The following is a 23,548-nucleotide window of genomic DNA, read 5'->3' on the forward strand; positions in this document are numbered from 1 at the left end:
GAAAAGAGTATGGGAAACAACAGCGAGGACACGAGGAAAGACAGGAACCAAGTGGGTAGTTGAACTCCGGAAAGATTGGTCAGAATTGGGGATCAAGGTGGAAGAAAAGGAAAATTGGAAAAGCAAGTACATACCAACTAATATGCCAGAGATCAATGATAGGGATGGATACAGGAAAAGGATTGAGAGTCACCAGTGGAGTAGACAAGAGAAGAGGATACTGAATATCTCGGAAGAAGAGCGGGAGAGAAGAAGAGAAAGGATGAAGAGGTTCTGGGAGGAGAAGAAGAAAATGCAATCCGTGAAGGAGCTGTCCGTGGTCATACAGAGGCCGTAACGCAAGAAGAAGAAGAAGAAGATTATAATGAATAGGTGGAAAAATAAATGTACTCCTTTTGTAAACTAAGTGAGATAAAAATGTAAACATTATGTAATATAGTATTAAAAAGGTGGACCATTATGACATAAGTTTAGTTATTATTGAGATATACTTGAAACATTGTCATCTAACAAGTGCATTATAAATCTTTCAACTAAAAGTCATTCAAAACGTTTCAGTAAGAACAAACAAGTAAGGCACTGTACACATGGATTATCCAGCAGAAACAAGTTGAAGGAAGATGATGCTAACTTCACTGCTCGTATTGGCCAAGTGAAAAAAAAAAGGTATGGTATACAGCAACTATAGGTGTGTGGTGAGAAGCTCTGAGCTGATTCTGAGGCCACTGGGCAATTTCGTAAGAAATTGCAAGAACTTGTAAAAAAAAAAAAAAAATGAGAACCTTGCAACAGACCAGCTTTGTAACTCTTTACCTTTGAATATGTCTAAAAAAAAATTTTTGGCATTTATGTTCTTTTAATGAAAAATTTCTCTCTTAGACATGTCGAAAGGTAAAGAGGTATACAACACAATAGAATATGATAATAAAATAATTTGCAAGATAACTGTGTAGAAGACCACATCACGCCGATGTTTGCACTCACGTCATCCAACATGTTCATTTTGCTGCCTGATGAGTGTGTTCCTGTAAGAAAAATATTATGGAAAAAGTACAAACAATTTTGAACAAACATAGAAATTACTATTAGGAAGAACAACAATAATAATGTGCTCATAAACTGACCAACAGATAGCAGCAAATAACAAACTTCAGGAGTCGCCTTACTGTACTATCGATATAAGAGCCACAGCAATATACGTCACTTGTCATCAGAGTGGAAACATTTCATCCTAACCTAGGATATCATTAGGATGAGGAAATTATCACATTTAACATGTTATTCTAATTATGATATTCTCTGACCTTCGCTTCTTCTAGCTCTGCCTCTAATGAAGAAATAATATCTCCAGGACAAGAAGAATTAGATATCGATGTCAATTTTTCCTTTGTTTCTTCCAAATCCACTTGAAGATTGGACTTCTCTTTTGCTGATGTCAGCAGAGCTTTCTCTAATCTATTGATCTTGGCCAATAAAGTGCCATCTCGTTGCTTTTTCTGCAAGATAATAAAAAATATTACTTAGTGATGTTCAAAAATGAAATATCATAGAGCTAAACAAGGTAAACCCAGTAAAATATTCATGGAACTATTTCTAATGTATATCTTAATGTAGATACAAAAGGAAAACTTAATGTTGTGAAGAGTAGAATAACTTTCAAGACAATTACAGACGGACGTAAATGGTCCTGAATATTTACAATTTTACATGAATAATTTTCAACCCAACTATACATTTTTTGAGGTCAGAGCTTCTCAGATTAAGCAACTTTAAACACTCGTCAAGCGAATTACCGTATTTACACGTGTATAGGCTGCATTTTTATTACTAAAGGTACAGCCCTGGTATTTGCTAGGTGTAAAAATGGGAAACCACATAAAACCATCTTCAGGGCTGCCGACAGTGGGGTTCGAACCCACTATCTCCCGAATGCAAGCTCATAGCTGCACACCTCTAATCGCACAACCAACTCGCTCGGTAGGTGTATTCTTTTTTCTACAATTTGAAAATTCTAATTATTAGTATCTTTATACACAATAAATTTAAATCAACTATACTGGGGCAAGAATTCTCTGCTTTTCTGCTTTATAACTCTACTACGTATAAAAAAAAATCTCAGACTAACACAACACAGGTTTTTTCCTTCTCTTTCGCTAGTTGTTTCATGTCCCATACTGTATATTGTCCCCTTCAAATTTGGCCTACAATAAGCATTTATTGTATTTGCATGTGTAAGACTTTATTTCATCAGCGCGGACAATATTCTCCAGCCTTGTATAACAGACACAGCTCCCAGCAGGTCAAAAACCGGTCGTATTGGCAGGGGAAATGTACTGATTTTCTCGGCGGAGCGATCAGCTGGCCACGTGACACAGTGAAGGGAGCGGGCCAAGGTCACCAAGACACGCGGCCTATACACATGTGAGGTCTCAAGAAGAAGTAATTCCTAGAAATGAATGCTAGACGTCGACCAATTACGGACATTTATAGTGCCAAACCCCTTTCCCTGGATATCCATAAAAACCCGTGTTTCCAGAAGAAACGCTCTCTACTGCTCTGCTGCTACGCTGATACTCTGCTGTTCGTCTCTCTACTGCGGACTTAAGCGTGCTGTGAACTTCGAAGTGATATCTACTGTCTACTTCAAGATGGTTATTTATTAAAGCAATTACCTGACAGTAAAACCTGCCCTCCCTCGTTTATAGTTGAATCAACGAGCTCGGCAGATTTTCTTTGCCACAAGTTACGTATTTTTCTATCATTAATTTCATTGCGTGTGTGTGTGGAGCATATTTTAAACTGTTTGTTAGTTTCAGCCTCTACTCAACGAGAAGAGGGAAGAAATCGCCACGTGTTGGAACGAGTGTCTCAAGATGCTGTCATATTGCGAAGAGGAAGCCTACAACAACTTTATTTGGAATACCAGTGCTACGATGACCTGCTAAAAATGTAGGCAATCTTCGTCATGGGGAGATAGTGACCCCGCGCAGATAGCTGACCACATGTTCCAGACCATCGGAATAATTTATTTAAAATAGATGTTTAGATGAATGAATATGGTTATTTGACATTCAAGATAAAGGGAAATCAGATTAATTTCACTTTCATTTAACTTGTCAAGAATAATTCATTATTGAGAGGAGGTCCTCCAACAAAATAATTTTTATTTGTTATTAATTCGTTGAGCCAGAGGTAGGCTAATCTAGGTGTATATTTTTCAGAATAATGTCAGCCAACATAAAGGAGATTTGGTGCAGAAAAAAAAAAGAACTGGCAGAGAAGAATAAATTTTATTTTATCAAGATTATTAATTAAATTTTGTTGTGTCAAACAAGACACAATAAATGTCAAAACCTGTTGTTTTATATTTTTGTGTTATTGTCGCTAGTCCTTGTCTCTTTCCCTGCCTTCGAAAATAAGTAAAGCCAGACAACGAATGGTCCACCCTCGGGACTCTCGTTCTCCGGCTGAGCTATGCCCGGTAGGAAGGGGGCAATATGAATGCTGAGCAAGGGGTCAATTGCACAGATATACAAGGACAAGGTTGTAAGAAATGAATTACAGGCTATCATTAAAATAAAATCTAGAACCGCAGCAAAAAAGTGAGACCTCGTAACCGTCCAGGCATCTCCAGCCATACTAATTTATTGTACAGTCCTATTACGTGATATCACCCCATATCAAGATTATCTGTCATCGGAAATTATTCATTAACACATATTAATTTAACTTCAAGGCTTTTGGAATCATAGGCCTACTGTACATATTAGAACATAATTTATTATTTAAATTATAAGATAGGAATTTATTATATACTGTTAATAGGGTCAATATGTTAAGACAGAGTGTGTCATTTCATCTCATACTTGTGTACACGGAAAAGTTATTCTTGAAGCGGGGAAGTTATGATGACTCACCTGGGTTTAACTCACGAGTACTATACTATACAGCGACCTGCGTGCAAGGCTAGCAAGCTAGGCAACTACATCATCGCCACGCCTACTGGTTACTTGTGAAGAATGAAGAGAGGGAATATATGATATGAGATCAACGAATCAGATGCTTCGTTGTATAGAGACTGGGCATGGAGCTGTTACCAAGAGTGGGGAGAGATCCTGTATATTATCTGGCGCGGAGCAATCCTGAAGACAACTACAATTTATTTTCGGGACAGTGTGTTGTCGCTTCAAGACACAGTACGTAGCTGCTGTGATGTTGTCGGATCAGGGTGAGACAAAACAAGCATACGGCTTGTGATATATATTCTATAATTATTCTGGACGAAGAACAACGTTAGTTCAAGTCAACGGAACTTGCTACAAGTCTGTATTGTATCAGTAGAACAGCTAAGTTGGATTGAGATTTTTGATAACATGGAAGAATTCATAACACTGAATTTTCTCCTCATACGATCAACAGTGATCAATTTTCACAAGCACAGGGCCAATGTCTAATTTAAAGACTAAGCAATTAGGGAGTGCTAGTCAAGATAGCCCAAACCATATCGCAGAAGGAAGGAAGGAAGGAAGGAAGGAAGGAAGGAAGTATGTCCATGGAGCCAGTCTGCAACGAGTAACCACGGAATACAGATGACCTCAACGGAAACTACAATTCGTGAGCCACAATTAGACAATGCAAGCAACAGTAAATTACAGTAACATTAAATTCTTAATTCCCTCCAAGCTAAAAGGTAATTTTCCGAATCATCTCGTTTTTTTTGTTGTTTAATAAATTCATTTGACCAGATATTGTGTTAATTTTCTTTCTCAAAGCGATACTTAATTATTTGAAATCCTATCCCTGTGATTTAAGTATAAGTCTCTATGCTATTAAATATAAATTTTGCTGTACAGTTTTGTTTAAAACTGTAAAGCTGACGCCCATACAATACATAGAGAAATGGGAAACCATGGAGTGATAATTAATATTCTATTTCCGTGGCAATTTGCGGGCAAGCCACATATAGTTTATATTTATATTCATGTGTCCCCAGCTATTAACTTTCATCTCCGCAAGTGTGAAGTTTGGAAGAGAGAAAAGTTACAACCTCTACCGTCTAACTTATAACAGAAGACACACCTACATACCTAGATTAAATCCAACAAGCACTAACAGAATATAACAATATAGCACGTTCTCAATTCAGAGTCTTCTGATTATGAGCGTCTGCAACATATTCAAATAAAATCATGACAACTGTACTATAAAATCGGGAAAATTGTACACAGATGATAAACACTGGTAGATACTTTAAGAAACTGTACCAAAATTTCAAGAAAATTCTCAATGGCAAAATACTGTAGCAGCATTGCATGTACTGCAATATATACTAACAGAATATTTCCATACCTCAAAACAGATTATTTTGCAAACCAATCGATATTTCTCTTTTACAAACAGTGACCTTGAATCCTAAAGATTTCGAGCTTTTGTACACCTCAGTTGTCTAACCTCAGTACTTAATGTGAAGTAAATAACACTTCTAAACATGCCAATTCACAGACATATTATGAGGGGGGAAAAAAACCAGTTCATTTACCTTAGACGATACAAGCACTAATGGCAGAGACATTGAACACCAACCAATGAAATATCAACTTATAAGACTCACTATGAGAGTGGCCATGACTCTGGTGATGCATGTGCCTTTCCACAATGCACTGCACATGGAGAAAAGCTTTGAGGCTACAGAAACCATAGCAAAGCTGGAATGTGCTGGACAAGCAAGATACTCACTACAAACTGGATCACAAACATCTTGTCCATTAACATTGGAGAAAACATGTACCAAATGATTACATTAGAAAATGCCAGGAGAGAGAGATATTAATTCGGATTAAAAAGTAAACAACAAATGAATCAAATTAAATAACTGGTGGTAATGCAGACGTACTCACTCAAAATCATACTGTTCTTTAAGTTTATTATTATTACATGAGCTAACATGCCTAGCTTCTTGGATGAATGGTCAGCGTGAAGGCCTTAGATTCAGGACCCCACGTTCAACTCCAGGCCTGATTAATTCCTCTAATTCAAGGACTTGGTGTTTATGTTTATCTCAATTCATTATTCATTATCAGTGATCTTCCCAGAAATTTTCATCAGCGGGGTGGTATGACTGAGTAGCTGGGCAGGGAATTCTACTTAAAAATGAATATGATAAAATCTCAATTTATCCTCCTCAGGGCATATTCAATAATATCATACAGGTAAACATTAACTACAAAACTTTACGTGGGCCCTCCCCATCACATTACCACAGGCTTCAGGAGTACCTCTGGCTCAACCTCAAAGACATTACCGACCTACGGTCGTGCAAGTATACTTGCGCCCTGCAATACGTACCCATGGCCAGTAGGCAGTAATGTTCGGTCTTTGAATGTTAAAAGCTTTTTTTTTTTTTTTTTTTGTTCTTTTCCGACCCCGATGCTATTAGGTTTGCGAGGGCTAGGGAGTCTTTCATTTTCACGCCCTTCGTGGCCCTTGTCTTCCTTTAACCGATATCTTCATTTTTCGAAGTGTCGGTTCTTTTTCTTTTTTCTTCGAATTAGTATTATTTTAAGGATTGTTGCCCAATTGTATTTCCTCTAATAACAATAACCACCACCACCACCACCATCACCACCCTCTCATTAACGTCCCCCCTTTCTCTATTTATCATTTCTTTATCAATTACTACGGCAAGTTGTTTCGAGTTGAACCTCGTATTTCTTTCATTATTTCTTCCTATTTTTTAAATATATTTTTTATTTGGCTTTATTCTTTTTTAACGTTTTAAATTATTTTATAAAACCTATATATCCACTTTGAAATTTGACGAAATTAAATCCTACACTGTTTTCCTAGGACTTCATTCACGTCACCTTTTGCTCTTCGGCCGGAGAAACAAATGCCTACAAGACCTGCCTAGCAACGACTTTACATAAGCGAATATTTGACCTGCTTATGAACTTCAGCTATATTTGTTTTCGGCGCAAGATAGTGATGTTCTGTTTACTCTCTTGACTGTGATTATTGTGTTTTGAACATTTACTGAATTGCTACGTTATGATACAATGTTAATTTTTTGCCTGTATTCAATGTGCTAGTTGTTTTAAGATCTTCGCAAATTGGCTGATGATGACACTTAAAATGTGTTGAAACCGGTCCCATTAAACAGGTTGTAACTACTTTTTACCATCTTATTACGGAGTATTGAAAGGTGGATCCTAACCTATAATATTGTACATCTTGTTAAAAGCTTAGCGTGAAATCGTGAAAAATCGTATATATACCCTGTTATGGCAATTCACATCACATACGAGTGTTAAGCTATTAGCCCCAGTTAAGAATTGCTGGTAAATCTAAAACACTGAACGTAAGTTGAACATTGAAGCTTGAAATTTTCTTCACCAAACGAAAACGAAAAATAATTCATGCAGTAAAGGGTTAAGTTGGCTGTATAACCCTTTCTTTCCCCTTGTTTTGAATTTAGCCAATCCCGAATTTCTTTAATTAATTTATAACCTATCAGGTGTATCTTCCCCAGAGGGGATATATTGCTTAACCCTAGCCAATAAAGTTTTTGTGGGAGGGTGTTCTCATTCCTCAAACGCCTCGAACTTTCCGCGAGAGTATATAAACTGCTGATTTTAGGGTCTCCGGGCCACTTCTGTACTATCTTTCAGTGTGTAAAGTACATAGCAGGGGGCGGGAAGCGCCTCTTTCTTCGGGCAGCAGTTCAACAACAAGGTAATGGCCGTTTAAGAACTTCTTTTCTTGCTAGCTCAGCAGTTTAACTCTCGGGGCGGGTCCGAAACCTTTCACCATGTAACTTTCCTCTAAAATGTAAAGACACTTAGTTTCAATTCTATCTTTTTAAACTAAAAATTTGGGATAGAGAGTGCTTAACCCTCTTGAACTCCTACGCATATTGTTTTGAGGTGAACTTATTTTTAACAACCGATTCTTCCTTAACGTAATGTAAATTGTTTCTTTCTAAAGTCACCTCTTTAGTATGGGATTAGCCCTTGCATTAGCGGCCTAGAGCCAGTTTAGGTTTTAAACAAATGTATTAGGAGTGCTGCTTGCCTCCTCTCAAATTGGTATTTTTGAGGCCATGTAATTAACCTTTTCTCTCTTAATAGGCCTCAGTAGGTTGGGTATTTTACCCCTGTTTTCGTGTCCGTGGAGGACAACTTGAAAGTGGAGTTTGGTGTGGCCTTTGATAGGCTTAAGGTTTGAGAGCGAGTGGCTCTTTCTTGAAAATTGAGGGTTGTATGCCTCGAGGAGGCTTTACTGTGTAATTTTGGAGCAAGTGCTCCTGGGCATGAATGGGGTTTTCTGCCCCTCTGTGAAAACTTATTTTGGAGTAAAGTTGGGCTAATTGCCCAAGAATTGTGAGTTCGGGGCTCGAAGCCCAAATCCTGTAAATACTGTAATTGCACTTTTGTTGCCTTGCTACTCTGTACCTGCCATGCTTGTTATTTCTTAATTTTGAAAAGAAAATATAACCTTGTTAAATTTTATCTTAACTTTAATTTCGTATTTTGAGGCCCGTTCACCCCCGCACCTTCTTTCACCTCTGCAAGTCCACGAAACTCCGTAACAATCACGAACAAGACATTAGAGTATTTTGAACTAGCGTCTTACTGCTCGTTCATAATCATGTAACTCTAGGGTTTATCACTCTGTTGCTGTGAAGAGCCATACGGGTTTGTAGCATCATACGGTATCGAGTGTTTGCATGCAATTCCACGCTAATCCATACACAGCTCGTGTATGACACTATGCGATAGTGAAGCTAAACGTTTGAACTCCAATGTAATAGGTGCAATTTTGGTGATAATATGAAGATTATTAAATAAACGGTTTTACAGTATTTAAGTTTAATTTGCAACACCCAACGACTCAAATATGTATTAATATTATGTAAAAAGGGCAGGGCCCATTAAAAAGGTCCTAGAGAGAACACTGATTATTATATTCACAACATACCACACTACCAGCCACTAAAGACACATGCAATGATGAATACATCCCTCCACACAGGATTGGCATCAGAAACCAACACACAAAAAATGAATAAATACACTAAAGATACACTAGGGATTTTATATTAAAAGTCTATCAGAGACACAAAATCTATCAAGAAGAAAGTGTAGCAAACTATATTCATTTCTCTTTTCACAAAAGCAATGATTAAGAACTGGATTTGTACAACTTCACTCCACTTCAGTGGACTCAAGGCAAGGCGGAGTGTCCCTTTGCTGCAAGCCTAACCATTTTGTACATACATACATCATTATAGACTGTTATGCCTTTCAGCACGCAGTCTGCAAGCCTCTGTGAATTGACTAAATGTTGCCACAATTATCTACTGTATTTGCAATTAGTGCTGTGGCCTCATTTAATTCTATAACTCTTATCTTTAAATCGTTAGAAACTGAGTCTAACCATCGTCGTCTTGGTCTACCCCTACTTCTCTTACCCTCCATAACAGAGTCCATTATTCTCCTAGGTAAGCTATCCTCCTCCATTTGCCTCACATGACCCCACCACCGAAGCCGGTTTACACGTACAACTTCATCCATCGAGTTCATTCCTAAATTAGCCTTTATCTCCTCATTCCGAGTACCCTCCTGCCATTGTTCCCACCTTTTGTACTAGCAATCATTCTCGCTACTTTTACGTCTGTTAATTCTAACTGATGAATAAGATATCCTGAGTCCACCCAGTTTTCGCTCCCGTAAAGCAAAGTTGGTCTAAAAACAGACCGATATAAAGATAGTTTCCTCCGGGAGCTAACTTCCTTCTTACAGAATACCGTTGATCGCAACTACGATCTCACTGCATTAACTTTACTGCACCTTGATTCAATCTCACTTAATATATTACCATCCTGGGAGAACACACATTCTAAATACTTGAAATTATTTACCTGTTCCAGCTTTGTATCACCAATCTGATATTCAATTCTGTTGAATTTCTTACCTACTGACATCAATTTAGTCTTCAAAATAACTATTTACTCTGGCACATTATTCTGACAGACAAAGGCAATCATTAGAATTTCCACTTTTCTTCCAGCATTCATGGTGAGGATTCCTACCATTACTTCTCATAAGCAATAGAAAAGAGGCCTAGTAAGCAACCCTGGGTCTCAGTGTCCAGATTGATGATGATGTTGTTTTAAGGGGCCTAACATCGAAGGTCATCGGCCCCTAATGGAACGAGATGGACGACATGATATTTGATAGTTAAAATTTTTAAATGTATCCACTGACGAGAGTTAAAAAAACGGTGATGAGAAAATGAGTATGAGATTAAAACAATCAGTGGATCTAATTCGCAATGCCTTATTTTCTAATAAAATAAGAGAAAATACAAGGAAAAAAAGGAATAAGGCATTGCCTGGTAGTGCAGATATATATATAATATACATTAGACGTCAAAATACATTAAAATATGCAACATAAACTAAAATGAAGTCAATGGGATAAAAGTGCAATCGACACAAATACACTAGCACAAAGGACATCATTAGACATGATAAAACAGACCACTATCCCTCATAAAGCGGATGACGAGGTCTGCTGACAGCTCGTAATCTCGTAAGATAAGGGAAATCGTACTCGGGAGGTTACGACTACGGCGAAGATCGACCAGGTCCATACACTCCGTAAGGATGTGTACCACAGTAAGATTGGCGCCACAGGTACACACCGGAGGGGGTTCTCCTTCCAAAAGATGCGAGTAAGTCAGGATACCATGGCCGATCCAAAGACGACATAATACTATGGCTTCCCTCCGTGAACCCGAAGGGAAGGCCTCCATACCTTCTGTGTTCCTTTTATCACTCTCAGCTTATTGGGAAGTGGAATGGCCTGCCACTACGGCCAAATAAACGTGATTCTGGTGCCGGCATCCGAACACCTGGCCAGCAGGTCCTGGACCCGCTGCATCAGAGGGTGCCGAGGGGAAACTAGTATCAATAGAGTGGAGTGAACTCACGGAGTCAGGACACAGCAGAAAGTGTCGGCGCTCATTGTACAGTGCGTACCACAGAGCTTCACAGACAGCACAGAGCTCTGTTGTGTACACACTACAGGTTTCCGGGAGAGCAAATTGAAACCTATCATGGTCGACAACGAACGCACAACCCACCTTCATTTCTGTCCTTGAACCATCCATTTAGATTACGACTGAACCTGGATATCGGCCAACAATGGACAGGAAGAGCCTCCGATAAATCGAAGGGTCCGTGTTTTCCTTCAGGCCAGTATGTAGGTCCAGGATTATTTCAGGTCGCTGTACTACCCACGGAGGTACCCCACTTAGTTGTCTGACAAGGCAAGGAACCGAAGGTACGCAAAACAATCTGTAACTGCTATCCAAGCGTAATCCAACCAGCCGGGTTGCTCGAGGACAAGCAGCATACAGCAAATGGTTGCCACTGTTGAACACACAAATATAGCATGGATGAAGTGGCATCTGTCGCAAATTTGCAGCATACGCAAGTAGGAGCTGCTGGCGCTTCAGGTGTAAAGGCGGCAGACCAGACTCAGCAAGCAGGCTGGCAATGGAGCTTGTACGAAAAGCTCCCGTCGCCAGCCTAACCCCGCTGTGGTGGATGCTGTTCAGCTTCGCAAGAACGCTTGGTCTTGCTGAGCCATATGCTGCACTGCTGTAGTCTAACCTGGATAAAATATGTGCCCTGTGGAATCATAGGAGCACCGTGCTGTCAGCTCCCCAATTAGTGCTGCTAAGAAACTTCAAGTGCTTAAGCCTCTTGGTGCATTGCACTTTTAGCTCCCGCACGTGTGGCTCCCACGATAATTTACTATCAAAAAGAAGCCCACGAAATCGGTAAGTGTCAACTACAGGAAGAACGACATTCCCTAGAGAAAGTTCAGGATGGGCGTGAAGAGTACGTTGACGACAAAAGTCGACAACACAGGTCTTTGCGGTAGAAAACTGAAAGCCATGTTCTAAGGTCCACTGCTCCACCCTCCTAATAGCTTGCTGTAATTGTCGCTCTGTGACTGCCACACTGCGCGAGCTATAATGCAGAGCAAAATTTTCCACATACAGCGACGGTATTACTGCTGAACCAGCAGCAGCAGCAATACCGTTTATGGCAATCGCGAACAGAGTGACACTAGGAACTGATCCCTGTGGGACTCCATTTTCTTGGACATGGTATTGCGAATATGTCCTCCCTACTCGGACACAGAATAGAAAGAGGGACAAAAAATTCGCAATAAATACCAGCAAGTTACCTCGGAATCTCCACTGAAAGGATACCATATCGCCATGTGGCGTCGTAGGCCTTCTCTAAGTCAAAGAAAACAGCTACCAAATGCTGTTTGCGGAGAAACGCATCCTGGATAGAGCTCTCCAGGTGAACCAAGTGGTCAGTGGTGGATCGAGCGGCTCGAAAACCACACTGGTAGTCGGACAAGAGACCTTGTTTCTCCAGACACCACACAAGTCCGCGATTTACCATCCTTTCAAATAGCTTACACAGGCAGCTTGTAAGACAAATAGGTCTGTAACTTCCTGCATACTTAGGATCTTTGTCAGGCTTGAGGACAGGAATGACGATGCTCCCTCACCAATGAGATGGAAAATCACCCTCCATCTAGATTCGGCTGAACACACGAAGGAGATATAGAAGACTGCCCTCACTAAGGTGTTTCAACATCTGGTTATGGATGTTGTCTGGTCCAGGAGAAGTGTCCTTGCAAAGCGCTAATGCGCTGCGGAGTTCCCACTTCGTAAAGGGCACGTTATAGTCCTCTGAAGCATGAGTGGCAAAACTGAGGTGATGACGTTCTGCCTCCCGCTTCAGAGTGAGGAAATCACGGTGGTAATTCCCGGAACCAGACACATCCGCGAAATGGCTAGCCAGATGGTTAGCAATCGAGAGTGATTCAGTGACGATGTTGCCTGCAATGGAAATTCCCGGTACAGAAGATGATCCTTGGATAAACGAAATACGTTGAAGTTTAGTCCACACTTGAGATGATAGAGTTTGTGACGTCATAGACGACACATATCTCTCTCACGAAGCTTTCTTACTTTGGCGAATAAGGACTCATGCCTTAGCGAGGAGTTGTTTAAATGTTACCAAGTTGGCCACAGTAGGCTGTCTACGGTAACGTTTATGAGCTTGACGGCATTCTTTGATAGCTGCTGCTATTGCTTCGTTCCACCAAGGAACGAGTTTTCGACGAGGAGGACCCGAGAAGGATGGAATGGACTCCTCAGCAGCAGCAAGAATAACTTGGGTGATGTAAGTTATTTCCTTGCCGACGGTCCAAATGATATCATCGTTAAAAGACAGCTAGTGATGTGTACTTTGGCCAATCAGCATATTTAAGAATCCATCGAGGGGGAGCCGCAACGGATTTATGTTTCAACACAGTAAGGATGATGGGAAAATGGTCACTGTCACAGAGATCATTGTGTGTATTCCACTGAAACAGCAGAACCAACGCTCAGCTGCATAGACATGTCTATGCGAGAATATGTGCCGTAACATACACTAAAGTGAGTTGGTTCCCCTGTGTTCAAAATACATCACTCCAGCTCTGATACCAATCTTTCCAGCTCTCGTCCCCTGGGCCAAGGCGTCTCAGAGCCCCATATGGGGTGATGGGCGTTAAAATCTCCCAACAAGATGAAAGGAGGTGGAAGCTGATCTATAAGATCAGTGACATGTTAAGAGGCTGACCTGGTGGAAAATAAATGTTACCCACTGTTGCTATGACAGGCAGAAGTACCCGCACGGCAATTGCTTCCAGTGGGGTCTGTAGAGGAACCTATTCGCTGTAAGTATCAGAACGGACAAAAATGCCCACACCACCAGACGCCTGGTGGGCATAATATCGTTCTGTTGAGTATAGTCTGAAATATCTCAAGACCGTATGATGACCAGGTCTGAAGTTGGTCTCCTGAATACAGACTATACTCATTGCGTACTCACTAATTAGCTAATGTAACTCAGCAAGATGCCTGTCATAACCGTTACAATTCCACTGTAACAGTGCCATACTGTGGACTATATAACGAGTGTTAGGATATGAGCGACAAAATGCTCGCAAGCCTAAACACTATCAACATCTACATCTGTAGATGTAGAGGACAGCGCAACATCCATCCCGTCATCAACAGACGGCGGGGATGCCGCCCAGAACTTCGACGCTTTTCGGAGGCAAGCAGGTCCCCTACGAGGAGAGCGCACAGGTTTGGGAGCAGGAGTACCTCCAGACGCAGACTCATACCCCCCAGATGGAGGGCATGACTTCTCCTTCGCAGGGGAAGTGCGAGAGCACTCAGCAAGGGCGCTCTTCTTCACCACGTTCTTCTTAGACGGGGAGGTGGTTTCCCGGCCCTGGTCGACGATGCCGCCTCTGCCGGATGGGGCACGGCTTTCGCCGACCTCTTAGGGAGGGGAGACTTAGTCCCCTCTTGCCAGCCGGCACAGACTTCTGGTTGGTCGAAGGTGGGGTGATTCCCTCTTCGAGCTTTTACTCTTTGCGACGTTGCTGGGAGCAGCAACAGTCGCCTTGGGTGCAGCGATCAGCACAGGTGACAATGTTGTAAATGACGAACCTGGAAGACTCTGAGCTATCATGCTATAGTCGAGTGTACGGGCAGGTGTATTCGTGGAATTAAACTTACGGTGCGCTTCCTGGTAGGAAAGACCACCCAGGGTCTTGATCTCCTGGATCTTCTTCACACTCAGATATGTCGGACAATTCCGATCCCAAGGAGAATGTAAACCGGAGCAGTTAGTGCACTTGTATGGAGTTGTGCACTCCTCTGAGCCGTGAGCTACTCGTCCACATGTACCACGTACAGACTGATTCGAACAGCGAGATACCATATGTCCGAATCGCTGGCGTTGATAGCATCGCATAGGAGGCGGGATGTACGGCCTCACATCTCTGGTAACACTGACAACTTGAAAGAGAAAATGAAGGCACCAGTGGCAACGTCTTCACCGTTGACCTTGCGCATAATGCGCTGGACGTGTGTCACGCCACGGTTCTTCATGTCTTCCATCAACTCGTCGTCAGTGTTCAAAATAAGGTCGCTGTGAAAGATGACTCCGCGAACCAGATTCAAGGACTTAGGCTCCTCCACTTTGATGGAGATTTTGCCAAAGTGGTCACACTTAAGCAACTGATCTGCTTGCAGTGCTGTATGAGTCTTCATAAGCAAACTACCGTTGCGCATTATCTTGAGGTCCTCAAGTTCGCCGTAGACACCTTCGATGTGTCTACTAAAAAGGATCGACTTTACCAGCTTAAAATCATGCCCTAGGGAAGCTGGATCCCATTCCTTCACGCTGCGCATGTTCCCAGGAAGTTGAACCTCTCAGGGAAGAAAAAGTTAAAGACTTCGGTGGGGAATTTTTCAGAAAAGTAGATAGACTTGAAAATTTAGGTTGAAGTCTTATACTAGATGCTTCAGCCATGTATGGTTTGAGAGTAATATTTGCTAGAAGGACATCAGAAGGCAATTGAATGTTGAAGAATGAATGGATGAATAGGAGTTTAAAATGATCAGCAGATCCAACTCACAATACTGAAAGTTAAAAATAATTCCAAAATCGATCCACTGACTAGAATTTACAAAAAAAAAAAAAAAAGGAAAATAAGACGATGAATAATGATTATGAACTTAAAACAATCAGAGGATCTGACCCGCAATGCCCCATCTTCCCAGAAACTATCTAAAAACAATAGTATTACTGACCAAGGGACTGCTTCCAAAGCACAATCCTGAATCGTTGATGCTTGTTATCTAGGAAAGGGTCCAAAATCCAAGTCAATGGCCCCTCATAATGGTACTTATCGCTAATAATGTATAACCATGGTGTTTCTCATGTTGCTATACTAATCAAAAGTAGGGTGGACTCTGTGTTCCACACATTATGGTACTAATCACAAGTATTGTACGTCGCACAGGTAATGCAGACCTATGGTGTTTCTCACATAATGGTGCCACTTATAGGCAACGCAAACCCATGGTATTCCTCACATACGTGTACTAATCACAGGGACTCGTACTAACCCGTGATGTTATTCACATAGTGGGTACTAATCACAGGCAACGCAAACCCATGGTGTCACTCATATAGTAGTACTAATCACAGGCAACACCCAGATCCGTGGTGTTTCTCACATAATGGTATTAATCACATGAAACATACGCCTGTGGTGGTCCGCATATAGTGGTACTAAGCACAGGTACTGTAAACCCACGGTGAACCACTCTCTGCTGCTAATAATCACAAATCTATTGCGTACCTAACATAGTGGTACTACTTACACATAAAGGAGACCCATCGTGTTACCCATGTGATGATACTAATCACAAGTAGTTTCATGGTTCTAGTTTAATCATTCCTTGGTCGCCCCTCTTACAGTCGCCTCTTAAGACAAGCAGGAGATACTGTGGGTGTATTCTTCATGTGCATCCCCCATCCACAGCAGGTTGTGTGTTTGGTCCGCGAGAGCTATTTTATTTCGCTCAAGTCCGCCGGCAAGCTGGTTAGGACCCCCCTATCTGCCACCAGAGATGCGCCATGAGGAGTATCACCTCTCCCTCTGCTAGGCCAGCATAGTAGGTTCGTGGCAATTGAATGTTCAAGTCCATTAGACTTGCCTGCATCACTGCAAAGCAGCACGAACAGTAGATTCACAAAGTAAGATTAATTTAAAGTGACCGGGCGAGTTGGCCGTGCGCGTAGAGGCGCGCGGCTGTGAGCTTGCATCTGGGAGATAGTAGGTTCGAATCCCACTATCGGCAGCCCTGAAGATGGTTTTCCGTGGTTTCCCATTTTCACACCAGGCAAATGCTGGGGCTGTACCTTGATTAAGGCCACGGCCGCTTCCTTCCAACTCCTAGGCCTTTCCTATCCCATCGTCGCCATAAGACCTATCTGTGTCGGAGCGACGTAAAGCCCCTAGCAAAAAAAAATTTAAAGTGAACTCTAACTGACCCTATCAACAGGTCATGGCCACCAACCCCCTCACCTTCTCCATCACCACCACAAATCTCCTGGCCTGAGAGACGCCATCACCATCTAAGAGGCCCGCCTCCTCCTTCAGGAGAGAAATGAAAATAAGAGTAGTAGTAGTAGTAGTAGTAGTAGTAGTAGTAACCCTATTATGTCCATGGAAAACACGCCTCATCTTGCCCATTGCCATTTGAAAAAAGGTAACATATCTTCTTCCCTTAAAGGAAGGAAGAAGGCCTACCTTGGACAAGGATCAATGATGTTGCCACCTCCAAGAGTGCATGCGCGCACGCACACACACGACAGCGGTTGCCAGTTTCTTAGGGTAAGAGGTAGAGAAGATGATTCGTAAATACTTCACAGCACAGGTTTTAAACCAGAAGGTGCATCATGGGTTTGCAAGCAAGATAAATCTTGCTGTCACAATGTGACATCTCATAGTGAGTCTTAAGACCTAATATTTGACAGCCATCTTCCACACATTTCAGTCTGGCCATAGAATTCAGTGAACTGATAGACAAATAGCTATATGTTGGTTTAATTCTATCACAGAGCAGCATAGATCTTCCATTAGGCACTGTTCAATCACAGTCATTGATAGATAAATATCAGATGGTATAGAAATTCCACTGCAAATAAGTTTGGAAGTCGACTCTCTTCCCAATCTTGCCATAGAATGATCATGATTGTCCAGTGCATCATGAAACTCTGCAAGTAACTCTTTGCAGCTTCAGAAAACAGCTATACTGACATTCGAACAGATTTCAAATTTGTTTACGTGGGTAAGATGTGATCAAAAAATTTCCGTTTGAGGGCGTTGCTGCAATGGACATGCTACGTAGCGCGACTCCGATGCAGGTATATAAGCATGAACATGTAGGCAAAGGGATTAGTGTGGAAGTCATGTCGTGCCAAGGTGCGTGCGTTAAATGTGGCCAACATGAACCATTAAAATTGAAATAATTGATAAGGAGATTTCACCTATTCAATACCAAAGAATAAGAAATGTAGTGAATTACATTCTCATTTAATAATAATTAGAAATGGTACCAGTTTCGACCCTAGTCCAGGTCATCATCAGCCGATTAAGAAATGGAAAACAATGCATAGGATCCGTAGAAGAGGCAATATGAAAAGGAAATGAACGGGGGTAGACACTGTAAAACTTAGAAGAAGTAAAATACAAGTCATTCAAAAGAAAAACGGTGCGCAATTCTCTTAGCGGCAGCAAGGCACACGCAGCGCTAGGCAAAGTCCCACAATGATTACGAATAGCGGAGAACTGTTCAAAGCCAGTTATTTAAACACTGTCAGGCATAAAGTCACATCACAATCAAACACATACGAAGGTCCATATTCGTGTAGGAGTTGAAGACGAGCAGATTCAATGAAGCAACTTGCCAGCTCCCGGTGATCAGCACGACACATTCAATATCAGGCACTGTGGTTTCAAACGCCAAAGTAAAATGAAGAATAGCTTGATGATCCAGTTATTTTCCTTGATTGCGGGAAAGTATATAGATAAATATAATACAATTCAATATAATTGAGTAATTGTGCTCCTATAGAATTCTTTGAACAGTTGACGTGAAAAAACCATTGTGAAGAGAAAAAAATGTAGTAAAAAGCGCAATGCCGGAAAAAAAATGAAAACGTATATGCACAGTGCACAATTTTTAAAACGTAAAAAATTCAGGTCTACATTGAAGTAGTCGAAATCGGCGTAAGGCAGGAGTTGAGTATGGATGAGAAAAATCGAAATGAAGGTGGAAATGAATATATATATATTTCTTCTTTTTTAAAGAAAAGATAGAATAAATTAATAGAGGAAGAGGAATAGTGGAAAAAAGAGAAGAGTGAAAGAAATTGAAGATTAAATGGTGTTGAGGAAGGATAAGGTAGGGAGATGAAGGAGGGGTAGTTTAGGGTGGGTTAGGAGGGTGGGTTATTGGAGGTAGAAAATGTGGGTAGGAACTTTGTAAGGCATGGAAAATAGAATTGGGGTTTTGAAATTTAGAATTTTTGAGAAGAAGAACTAGGAAGTTGAAAAGGATATTTGGTTTTTCAGAAATGTCGTTTAAGTTGAAATTTGGGTTGAAGTACTGATCAAGGTGGATAAAGCAATTTTCAGTAGTGTTTAAGAGGGGACTTTTGTTTATGATCTTAAGTATTTTCATGTCTTTTTCAATATTGGTGAAACTACTGTATGCTTGGAGTCTTGTATGTGTTGTCCTATGGCGGAGAATCTATTGTATTTAATGGCGTTGATATGTTCGGAGTATCTGATATTGAAGTTGCGGCCAGTTTGTCTGATGTAGGAGGAATTGCAGTTGTTGCATTTGAATCTGTACACTCCGGATTTAGAAAAAGCATTAGATTTATTTAGTGATTTAGAGTTGTGTAAAATATCCAAATTTCTATTGTTAGTTCTAAAAGAAATTTTCATATTGTGTTTAAAAACATATTAGTTATTTTATAAGCATCTTGAGTGAAAGTGAAAGTGGAAAATGCAGTTGGTTTTGTTGTGTCTTTAGATAAAATTAGTCTCTATCCTGAATTATAAAATAACAAATAATAAATAGCCACTTTGTAAATTAAATTAATAAAAATTTATGGGTGAAGTATCTCGACCTTTCAAAATAAATACAGGTGTCAGGCAGGGCGATGGTCTATCTCCACTCCTTTTCAATTGTGTCATGGAGAAAATTGTAAGAATTTGGAATGAAAAACTGAAAGAATCTAAAATATTGCCACTCATGCTGGGGAAGAAGAACAAAGGTGTTGCAATAAATTGCCTAGCATTTGCAGATGACTTTGCCATACTTTCAGAAAGCCTAACAGATGCAGCAATGCAAGTCAATCTCCTTGAAAAGACAGCCAACATGACAGGCTTGAGAATCTCTGCCGAGAAAACAAAATTTTTGACGAATATAAAAAGTGCCCCAAAGTTTTTAGCAACGGATATTGGTCGAATAGAAAAGGTAAAGAAATTCAAATATTTGGGTGAGACAATTCAAGAAAATGGTTTAGATAAATCTGCTATAGAGGAGAGGATACAAAAGATGGAAAGAGCATACGGTATAACTAAGAATACTTACAACAAAAAGTGCTTATCAAGGAAACTTAAAATAAAGCACTACAACACAGTAGTGAAACCAGAATGCCTTTATGCCAGCGAATGTCTAGCACTGAACTACAAGCTTGATAAATTAGAAATATTAGAAAGAAGAATTATAAGGAAAATATTAGGTCTTCCAAGAATTGCAGAGTTTTGGAAATTAAGAAGTAACAATGAAATTTACCAGAACGTAGAAAACATATCAGAAACCATAAGAAAAAGGAGATTGCTATTTCTTGGCCACATTTACAGAATGGATGACAATAGACTAACTAAACGAATAAGTACCTTTGGGAAAAGAAATCAACTACCACCTGGATTCAAGAAGTCAAGAAAGACCTGGAAAGGAACAACATACGAGAAGAATTATTGGAAAGAAAGATTTTTACGAAGAAAGTCTTACAAATGGAAGGATTCCAAGGGAGGAAGGAAAAGAAAACAGGCACAAAGTGGACTGAAGACAGGAAAAAGAAACACAGTGAAACAATGAAAGAATACTGGAAGAAAAGGAAAGAACAACTAAGGAGGAACAATTGAAATTGTAACGTGGTCCTTAGAAGGCCGGAACGCAAGAAGAAGAAACTACATTTATGAAGTTAGTCATTTTTTAAATATTTCTTCTCTCTTCTTCTCTCTTCTTTCTTAACGTCTGCTTTAATTTTCTAGACTTCTTATGAATCAGAATTTTCTCCTCTTACTCTCTTCCAATTCTTCATTCCTTTAATTTATCCGCAAACTGAAATGATATGATGTTTGTCTGAACCCAAACAATATGTCCTCCTTCCCTCCTTGTTGCTACTTTGCTACTGGTTGCGCAAATTCCTTAAATAAACAAATTCAGTTCGTCTCGATGTCAAATTTTAACCTTGCTCTCAATATATACTTGTGCTAGTTTGAAAACAAATGTGTTCTACTCTCTGCTGTCAATGAAGGTCAAACACATGAAGGTCATTGTAATATTGTAAATAATTTAAAATTCATATATTTTAATATATAATTGAAATATGATACCAATGAACCATAGTCCTAAGATAATTAGTATTTGGCACCGCAGAGGAAGAGAGCAGAGGCTCTCGAAACATGTACATGTACGGTAATTAAATAGGATAAAGTGTATAAAGTATTGACAAGGCGGAAAATTATTTTATAGAAATTTGTATATAAGTCAATACGGACCAAAATGGTGAAAATAGTCAATTCCTAATTCTTCTTCTCAAAAATTCTAAATTTCAAAACCCCAATTCTATTTTCCATGCCTTACAAAGTTTCTACGCACATTTTCTACCTCCAATAACCCACCCTCCTAACCCACTCTAAACTACCCCTCCTTCATCTCCCTACCTTATCCTTCCTCAACACCATTTAATCTTCAATTTCTTTCCCTCTTCTCTTTATTCCACTATTCCTCTTCCTCTATTAATTTATTCTATCTTTTCTAAAAAAATATATATATAAATATATTCATTTCCACCTTCATTTCGATTTTTCTCAACCATACTCAACTCCTGCCTTACACCGATTTCGACTACTTCAATCTAGACCTGAATTTTTTACGTTTTAAAAATTGCGCACTGTGCATATACATTTTCATTTGTTTCTGGCATTGCGCTTTTTACTACATAATTTCTCTTCACAATTGTCTTTTCACGTCAACTTTTCAAAGAATTCTATAGGAGCACAATTACTCAATTATATTGAATTGTATTATATTTATCTATATACTTACTTTCCTGCAACCAAGGAAAATAACTGGATCGTCACACTATTCTCCATTTTACTTTGGCGTTTGAAACCACAGTGCCTGATATTGAATGTGTCATGCTGATCACCGGGAGCTGGCAAGTTGCTTCAATGAATCTGCTCGTCTGCAACTCCTACACGAATATGGACCTTCGTATGTGTTTGATTGTGATGTGACTTTATGCCTGACAGTGTTTAAATAACTGGCTTTGAACAGTTCTCCGCTATTCGTAATCATTGTGGAACTTTGCCTAGCGCTGCGTGTGCCTTGCTGCCGCTAAGAGAATTGCGCACTGTTTTTCTTTTGAATGACTTGTATTTTACTTCTTCTAAGTTTTACAGTGTCTACCCCCGTTCATTTCCTTTTCATATTGCCTCTTCTACAGATCCTATGCATTATTTTCCATTTCTTAATCGGTTGATGATGACCTGGACTAGGGTCGAAACCGGTACCATTTCTAATTATTATTAAATGAGAATGTAATTCACTACATTTCTTATTCTTTGGTATTGAATTGGTGGAATCTCCTTATCAATTATTTCAATTTTAATTGTGATATTCAATACGGAACAATAAAATTTGTAACTTTAAACATGAACCATGGCGACAATATTACCAAATGCGTCCAAACAGGACTAACGTGCTATTATTCTGTTCTTGACTGCCGAAGGACAATTTGGTGGACATCCATCGGAGAATGAAGACTGTGTATGGAGCAGCATATCTGTCGAAAACCACCGTTGTGGAATTTTGCACCAAGTTCCGTGCGGGTCGTGTTTTGACACAAGACACTGGTCGACCTGAGAGGCCAGCCTCATCCATTACGAACAATAAGCGGACGGTGGATGAGGCGATTAGGGCGGACCGGCGCATAACCATTAGTGAACTAGCAATGGATATAGACATCAGTTTCAGTAGCGTGCAACACAGGGTCGATGCTTCCTGTCGGACGAGGATGTGCAGCAGGCGGCTATGGACTTCATCATGCAGCAAGATACACTGTTTTACCTCATGAGATCGTCAACCTGGTGCATCGGTGGGATGAGTGCCTCAATGCTCACGGCGATTTTGCCCGACTGGTATCCCGATTCAGGACTGTATGGCCGTCGAATGGAAACATTTCGATCGCCCCTTATATTACCCGCTGTAGGCACTAAATGACAAACTGGAAGCATGATTACAGCCAGACAGGAGCACCCATGCCGCCTCTGGTGGCAACATACGAACTACATATCACATACTTTCTAATGTATATATTTGATTTCCAGAGCTGGCACCTTTTCAAAAGGTAAAATCCAGTTGCCATCTTATCAAGAACTGAGAAAATTTGGCATGAACTGAACAGTATTAATAATGATTGTCAAAATTAAGCCTTAAATTATGAATGAACAGCAGAAAATAAAAACAGTTCATACAAATGAACCTACAACTGCCGTTTCTGCCAATTGTCTCTCCGCAATATAATGTTATTAATTAAAGCATAGTACTTTTAATTAATATTTGTGTGAGCCTTCAGGTTTGTATGCAAAAATACACATACAATTTTATGATATATCATCTAAAAAGATCAATAGAATAATAACTACTACATTAACCCTATTGGGGTTAACAAAAGAAATAAAAATAACATATTAGATCTTTTTTTTTTTTTTCAGAAATGTAAACTAAAATTTTA

At 40.1% G+C, this 23,548-nt stretch overlaps 1 protein-coding gene across 1 annotated transcript in view; it reads right to left on the bottom strand.

The window, feature by feature from the left end:
* Positions 1-23,548, bottom strand: part of LOC136880991 (transport and Golgi organization protein 1) — a 202,580-nt gene that overhangs the window by 113,861 nt on the left and 65,171 nt on the right. The window contains exon 6 of the mRNA XM_067153567.2: positions 1,305-1,496. Coding sequence (XP_067009668.2) covers positions 1,305-1,496 — 192 coding nt within the window. The remainder of the gene's footprint in view (positions 1-1,304; positions 1,497-23,548) is intronic.

The sequence above is a fragment of the Anabrus simplex genome, chromosome 9 (genome assembly GCF_040414725.1).
Source record: "Anabrus simplex isolate iqAnaSimp1 chromosome 9, ASM4041472v1, whole genome shotgun sequence".
In the NCBI taxonomy this organism is placed as follows: domain Eukaryota; kingdom Metazoa; phylum Arthropoda; class Insecta; order Orthoptera; family Tettigoniidae; genus Anabrus; species Anabrus simplex.